The following is a 7,239-nucleotide window of genomic DNA, read 5'->3' as shown; positions in this document are numbered from 1 at the left end:
TGTTGGAAAGTTCTGGGTGCCCATCCTGTAGCCTAACCTGAGAGCGTGGCTGTATGGGAAAGGGGAGAGTTGAAGTGGGATGTCTCTTCTCACAGGTCCAACTGGTAGAACACTGAGTAGGACCTTAGGTCCCTAGACTTTCCACTTCAGCATCTCTGGAGGTGGGCCGTGGAACATACATTTTCACAAGTACCTGGGTGACTCCTGGGCACTGTATATTCATCTCCTAGAATAGGACCTGGTACCTCCTAGACACATGGCTTTCTAGCTTTGGTTCCAGCTGCCCCCTGAGACTGCAGGCAGTCCAGAAGCATGGGTTCCAACTAACTATTCTTTTTTTTTTTTTGAGACGGAGCCTCGCTCTGTCCCCCAGGCTGGAGTGCAGTGGCTGGATCTCAGCTCACTGCAAGCTCCGCCTCCCGGGTTCACGCCATTCTCCTGCCTCAGCCTCCTGAGTAGCTGGGACTACAGGCGCCCACCACCTCGCCCGGCTAGTTTTTTGTATTTTTTAGTAGAGACGGGGTTTCACCGTGTTAGCCAGGATGGTCTCGATCTCCTGACCTTGTGATCCGCCCATCTCGGCCTCCCAAAGTGCTGGGATTACAGTCTTGAGCCACCGTGCCCAGCCTTAACTATTCTTTAGGAACTGTCCCTTCCCTTGGTCCCTTGCTCCAACCTTGTTCCTCCCCAGCTATTTCTCTCTGCCAGCTAATCTGGAAGGATTGTACACCTATACACCTCAGGGCCAGGTCCCCTAATCTTTTTCATGCCACTTATCCCACGTGACCTCATCCTCTCCAGTGGCTACTGCTCCCGTGGCTAGACCATTGCCTTTAAACATTCTCTTCTTCTGTGCCTCATGTAACTGCCTGCCCCAGATACCTCTGTCTGGATGTCTAAGGCAGGAGAATGGTGTGAACCTGGGAGGCGCAGATTGCAGTGAGCTGGAGCTTGCAGTGAGCCGAGATTGCGCCACTGCACTCCACCCTGGGCAACAGAGCGAGACTCCCTCTCAGAAAAAAAAAAAAAAGTGAGACTGAAAAGAGGTCAAGAAGCAGTTGGTTAAGGAATAAGCTGATAGCGGGTGGGCAGGCAGGGAGTATAGTGTGTGAGGTCCTGGATGGGAAGGTGGCATTATTGACTGAGTTGGCACCAGGAGGAACAGGTTTTGGGGATAGGTGGATGTTTTCAGATTCAGATAGGTGGAGTACAGTGGCACAATCTCGGCTCACTGCAAGCTCTGCCTCCCGGTTTCACACCATTCTCCTGCCTCAGCCTCCCGAGTGGCTGGAACTACAGGTGTCTGCCACCACGCCCAGCTAATTTTTTGTATTTTTAGTAGAGACAGGGTTTCACCATGTTAGCCAGGATGGTCTCGATCTCCAGACCTCGTGATCCGCCTGCCTCGACCTCCTGAAGTGCTGGGATTACAGGAGTGAGCCACCGCACCCAGCCTAATTTTCATATTTTTAATAGAGACGTGGTTTCACCATGTTGGCCAGGCTCGTCTCTAACTCCTGACCTCAAGCCATCAAGCCATCCGCCCACCTCGACCTCCCAAAGTGCTGTGATCACAGGTGTGAGCCACTGCACCTGGCCTCACTGTCACTTTTTCCAGGAGGCATGCATGATCCTCCCTACTGGGCCTGGTCCTCTTATTTATTCTTTTTTTTTTTTTTTAACCAGTGTAAGGTACACAGTTTTTTTGTCTTTTTTTCCTATTCTCAAAGCACAAAACATGCTTTTTTGATAATTATATACTGTCCTTCTGACTTCTTCAGGCACCTGGCAGAGCACATGGCACAGGACTGGATTATGAAAGAATAAGGGAGCAAAGTGCTTTTGGGGAAGAGACAAGTAGGACATTAGGGGTCACAGGTAATCTGGTTCTACCCAGATTTACAGATTGCTACTCTCCATTCCAGGAGTCAGACTTGAAGTCTACAAATGTCAAAAAGCCTTGGTCCCATTTGAGTGGAATTTTGTTTTTGAAAAAGAGTCTCACTCTGTTGCCCAGGCTGAAGTGCAATGGCGTGATCTCGGCTTACTGCAACCTCTGCCTCCAAGGTTCAGGCAATTCTCCCTGCCTCAGCCACCCAAGTAGCTGGAATTACAGGCGCCCGACACCACACCTGGCTAATTTTTGTATTTTTAGTAGAGACGGGCGTGTCACCATGTTTTGGTCAGGCTGGTCTCCAACTCCTAGCCTCAAGTGATTTGCCCACCTCAGATTACTTGGGATTATAAAGTGCTGGGATCATAGGCGTGAGCCACCGTGACTGGCCACTCAGGAGTCTTGATTGCATTTGTGAATGACTAATCTTCTTCCCCAGAGGTTAACAGTCTAAGAGGAGTACTGGGGCTGGCCATCTCAGGGTCCCCAGGGCCTGGCATATGATATTCATCACAAATATTGGTCTACTAATATAAAAACATTCCACTCTGGCAGAGCTCAGTGGCTCATGCCTATAATCCTAGCACTTTGGGAGGCCTAGGCGGGCAGATCACCTGAGGTCAGGAGTTCAAGACCAGCCTGGTCAACATGGCGAAACCTGTCTCTTCTAAAAATATAAAAAGTAGCCAGGTATGGTGGCAGGCACCTGTAATCCCAGCCACTGGGGAGGCTGAGGCAGAATTGCTTGAACTCGGGAGGTGGAGGCTGCAGTGAACTGAGATCATGCCACTGCACCCCAGCCTGGGCAACAGAGCATGAGACTCCTCTGAGAGTTCCAAGGAAAACACAGGTAGAGTGAGGTCCAAAGGGGAAGCTGATAGTTCTGCCTGGGTCACCTCAAGGGGGACTCAAAGGCTAGGGTGGACAGAACCAGAGGGAGGTGGGCCTGTTTAGGAGTTCTGAGGATGGAGCCAGAGCAGGTCCAGAAGGCCCTACAATCCTTAGTGACCTAAGGGCAGACAAAGGGGGAAAGCAGCAGCAAAGATCACTGCTTAGAGCAAGAGGAAAAGTCCTTGAGAGTTGGCTCAGACGTAAGGGCCTTGAGTCACCAATTTGAACACAAATGCTGGGACTTCAGAACAGCACTGCCATGTCTCTGGGCACCTGTTTGCACAAGCAGAAGCTACACCCAGGCCCTGCAGTCCCCTGCACTGCGTTAGGAAATGGCTTCAAATCCGTCTTGAAAGATTGGCAGCAGGGTCAACAGATGGAGAAGCTGGACCTGAGTGGTGCCTGAAAAGCAGCAGCTGGCTTCAAAGACAAGCCCTTATCCTGGGCCTGAATGTGAGATTGCATGTAAGTGTTGGGCAGGGCATAGTCAGAAGGGCCAGTTAAATTGTAGTTTTCTCACTCTTAAATACATGAGGCAGAAACTTGTAAGATCAGCATCACAGCAGATACAAGCACTTGGTAGCAACATGGAAAGATCTAGCCAAGTAACAGAATTTGTAACATTCCATGAGCTTCCAACTGTGTGAAATGGGCTTCTGTGGGCCTAACAATTGGAGAGGCCATAGACTCCGAATGTGAGTGGGGACTCATGTTATTCTGTAACAGTCATTTCAGTGGGCAGCAAGTAGTCGTAAGTCTATTAGAGTTAGGCAGTCAACCCTTGCCTTGTATCTTTTTTTACGTACGGACTTTGTTTTAACTGGGTCTTGGGATGGCCCTTTGCATGTTCTGGTGAAGGCAGAAATTCAGGCCAAGAGCTAGACTTCCCACAAAGGAAATAGTGGACCCTACACACTGCAGACAAAAGGACAGAAAGTTCAGACTTGGCTAGGATAAGGGCAGGAGGGTTAAGTTCCCACCACTATGACAATGAGATGAGAAAAAGTATCCCCCAAATGACACAGGATATATACACAGTTCTGCTGACAACTGGCACTTTATTAGTGGGGAAACTCGCCTTGGTCTGGCAGAGACTGGGATGGACAGGACGAGCGCCCATCTCGAGGGGGTATTTTCTGTATTATCAGGTGTTCCTCCTTGTAGGTTTAGAGGAAACACCCTCATAGATGAAAACCCCCCAGAGAGCAGCGCTGCAACTGCCAAGCAGCCGGGGTAGGAAGGGGGCCCTAGACACTGCTGGGACCTTGAGACAGTAGGGCTTCGATGTCAGGCTCGATGTCAATGGTCTGGAAGCGGCGGCTGTACCTGCGTACGGGCACACCGTCAGGGCCCACCAGGAACTTCTCGAAGTTCCAGGCAACATCGTTGCGGCACACCGGAGACCAGGTGATGAACTTGGGGTCGGTCATGAGCGCAGTGGCATCGTCGCTGGGGGCTGGCAGGGCCTCCCGCAGGAAGGCGAAGAGAGGGTGCGCCCCCGCACCGTTCACCTCGCACTTCTCGAAGAGCATGAAGTTGGGCTCGAACCCACCACCAGGTCGGACGTACTTGAGGGAATTCAGAATCTCTTCGTTCTTGGTGTTCTCCTACGGGAGAGAAGGGCAGCTGGGACCCGGGGTCAAGAAGGGGAGGGAAACGTTCTAACCACTAACAAGGGAGTTTTTCTATGAGTCACCGGGATTTTGCCCTCCATGCGCAATCCCAGGGCGGACAAGAATTCCAGCAGCTACGAGCACAAGGGTAGTGAGAAGGTAGACAAACTCTCGGCGCATAGAGTCTATGGCACCCCCCAGCACCCGCCGGCGCCCCCAGCCACCACGCCCCGCCCGGCGCACCTGATGCCCAAACTGGTTGCACGGGAAGCCGAGCACCACCAGGCCCCGGGGCCCAAGGCGCCGCTGCAGCTCGTTCATCTGGGTGTAGTCCCGGACTGTAGTGCCTCAGAGGGACGCCACATTCTCGATAAGTAGCACCTTGCCCCGCAGGGAGCCCAGGCTCACAGGCTCCCCGCCGGCCAGCGGGCGCGCCGAGAAGGCGTACACCGACTGGGCCGCTGCAGCCGCTAGCCGAGCAGCACACATGGCGCAACTGTCCGAGCAGCTACGACAGCGCCCCGAACAAGCACGGTGAAGAGGGGCCAGGAGGTGCCTCCTTTTAACTGGCCGGCGGCAGGTCACGTGGCGCAGGCAGTTTTTCGGGCCCGAGGGTCCCGCCTCATCCGGCCCCCGCCCTATCCGGAGGGCTCGGCCCCTCCTTCAGCAGGGAAAAGGCTGAAGGGTGCGCCCGAGTCGGACGCGGGCTCCACCCAAGCCGGGAGGAGCCGCGGGCATGTCTTGTCTGGCTCAGGCAACCAGGCGGCAGCGGTCCAGGTTACCCTTCCGAGGTTTGGGGCCCTCAAGGGCTCCGTTTTCTTTCTCAAAGGCTCCTCAATTAGGATGTGGGGTTCGGCATAGAAGGTTGGTGGGCGGCGGCAGCAGCTGCCGGTGCACTAACAGCCCTCCTCTCCTCTCCTGTGCCATGTTACCGGCAGTGCTGGGGACAGCCAGAGGGATCTGGGCTTCCGGTCTCCCTCCTCCCGGTCTCCCTCCTCCCTGTCTCCAAAGCGGCACCGCCCTTGTGCGGGTTTTCTAACAGGGCAGAGTCCTGGAAGCTCTGCCCCAGCCTCCTGAAGTGGAGCCCAAAGCTCGTCAGGGCCAAAGAAACGCGGCCTGAGTCCTCCCTCTGGCCTCCTCAGTAGGCTGCATTCACCCTCCCCCCCAATCTGAACTAGAATGCGGTACAGGGTATCATTTCCATGTTGTTGGGATTAGCTGCTGGGTGGGTGGGAGGTGGGACACAAGCTAGTCTTTTGCACCCTGAACAAACCTCTCCAGGGTGAGCTAGGCCAGGAAGTCCTTGCATCCTCCTGCCCCCAGCCCTGGAGAGAGCAACACAAACAACAGGATACAGGAAGTTTAGAAAACTGCCTTTATTCTATTAGTAGTTGGAAAAATTAACTGGTACAGAAAAAAAGTTTAGTCAGCTGGAGAGAAGAGAGACTGAGTGCCACCCATGAGAACTGGTGGCTCCTCTGGGAGGGAACCTGGATACAGTGAGAAGAGCACTGTGAATTACAGCCAGATGCTGAAGTCCAGGTGAGACAGGTTATGCCACCTTCCAAAGTGTCTAATTGCCTCAGGCGTGAAACCAATTCCTATTTACTTAGCCCAGCTCCAGATAGGGGTACTGAGATACATGGGGCCGAAAAGGGGTAATATGGCCATCTTTTATCAGAAAAAGTGACAAAACGGGAATTTAAAAAATGAATTTTCCATCTGACTTTATTTCCAAATACACTTTCTTTTTTAAAAAACCAATACACTTTCTTTGGGGATGACAAATATCAGTATTAGGAAATCCAATTATACAAAAAATACTACATCTAGTCTGGAGTAGATATATTTATTTTTGGTAACATACATTAAGTGGCACTAATTACACAGTAACTATAAGGTAACTAACATGAAACAACAGAACTGTAACTCTGCCACAGCTGCATGAACTTGGGCTTTTCTGGTTGAGCCCATTTTCAAAAAACTGCCCACCCCAGAGCTATGCCAACAAAATCTGTTAAGGAGTAAAGCCCTGAAGTGGTGACTCACCAGAGTACCTTGCAGCTGACAGGTAATAGGCAGGACATGTTAGTTATAAAGTAGTTACAGCCTAATTCACAAAAGTTACCAACTGTTTCTCTTTCTAGAAAGAAGCAAGAAGTTAAGAAATTCCTTGAATTAGCGCCTGGTGTGTCAGGTGGGAGTGCAGAGGAGAGCTGTTAGAGCAGTGTCAAAAGGACCCTGGTGGGCCAGACGGGTTGGACATCATTAATAATCATAGTTGGCTTCTAAATACTGGTAGCAAGATGACTTCTGATTTGTAATCTTAGGTAAATTATAGATAAACGAAAAAGGCCAGTAATCATACACTAAGATTAATAAACAGCACTTCAAAATTAACCGCATAAGGGCTGTGCTTGCAGCAAGGTTTCACAAGACAAGGCACCCAGATTTTTTCTTCCCACGTCTAGCTTGCAGAGCAGCTCTCGTAGCCATTTCAAAAACCTCTCTCACTCCATCTTTGGTCTTTGCTGAACACTCCATGTATCCAAAAGCACCAATCCTGTTTGCCATATCTCTGCCTTCTTCAGGTTTCACCGGCTCCTAGCAAAGAGAAAAAACAATCCTTTTAGCTAATAGTGTGGCATACATAAAGTAAAGAGTATTCAAATTCAGCTTAAAGACTTTTTTTTTCTTGTTTTGAGACAGTTTTGCTCAGGCTGGACTGCAATGGTATGATCTCAGCTCACTGCAACCTCCATCTCCTGGGTTCAAGCGATTCTCCTACCTCAGCCTCCTGAGTAGCTGGGACTACAGGTGCCCACCACCACGCCCAGCTAA

General features: G+C 51.2%; 2 protein-coding genes across 6 annotated transcripts in view; both read right to left on the bottom strand.

Annotated features, from left to right (window-relative positions):
• Positions 1 to 1,025: 1,025 nt before the first annotated feature.
• Positions 1,026 to 7,239, bottom strand: part of RHOA (ras homolog family member A) — a 20,023-nt gene continuing 13,809 nt past the window's right edge. For 2 of the 5 annotated variants that reach the window (XM_011939096.1, XM_011939097.1), the window contains exon 4: positions 5,760 to 7,002. In XM_011939096.1, the coding sequence (XP_011794486.1) occupies positions 6,829 to 7,002 (174 nt within the window). In that variant the 3' untranslated portion in view covers positions 5,760 to 6,828. Of the gene's footprint in view, positions 1,037 to 2,985; positions 2,994 to 5,195; positions 5,208 to 5,660; positions 5,686 to 5,759; positions 7,003 to 7,239 lie in introns of those variants that run through there. The other 3 variants (XR_001001472.1, XR_001001471.1, XM_011939095.1) reach the window with 3 other exon arrangements.
• Positions 3,824 to 4,940, bottom strand: GPX1 (glutathione peroxidase 1). Its single transcript, XM_011939094.1, is given in 2 exon segments — positions 3,824 to 4,392; positions 4,642 to 4,940. Coding segments are annotated over 2 exon segments (606 nt in total). The 5' UTR covers positions 4,888 to 4,940; the 3' UTR covers positions 3,824 to 4,032.

This window comes from Colobus angolensis, unplaced genomic scaffold (genome assembly GCF_000951035.1).
Source record: "Colobus angolensis palliatus isolate OR3802 unplaced genomic scaffold, Cang.pa_1.0 Scaffold18, whole genome shotgun sequence".
Lineage (NCBI taxonomy): Eukaryota > Metazoa > Chordata > Mammalia > Primates > Cercopithecidae > Colobus > Colobus angolensis.
This window is presented reverse-complemented; position numbering and strand designations above follow the sequence as displayed.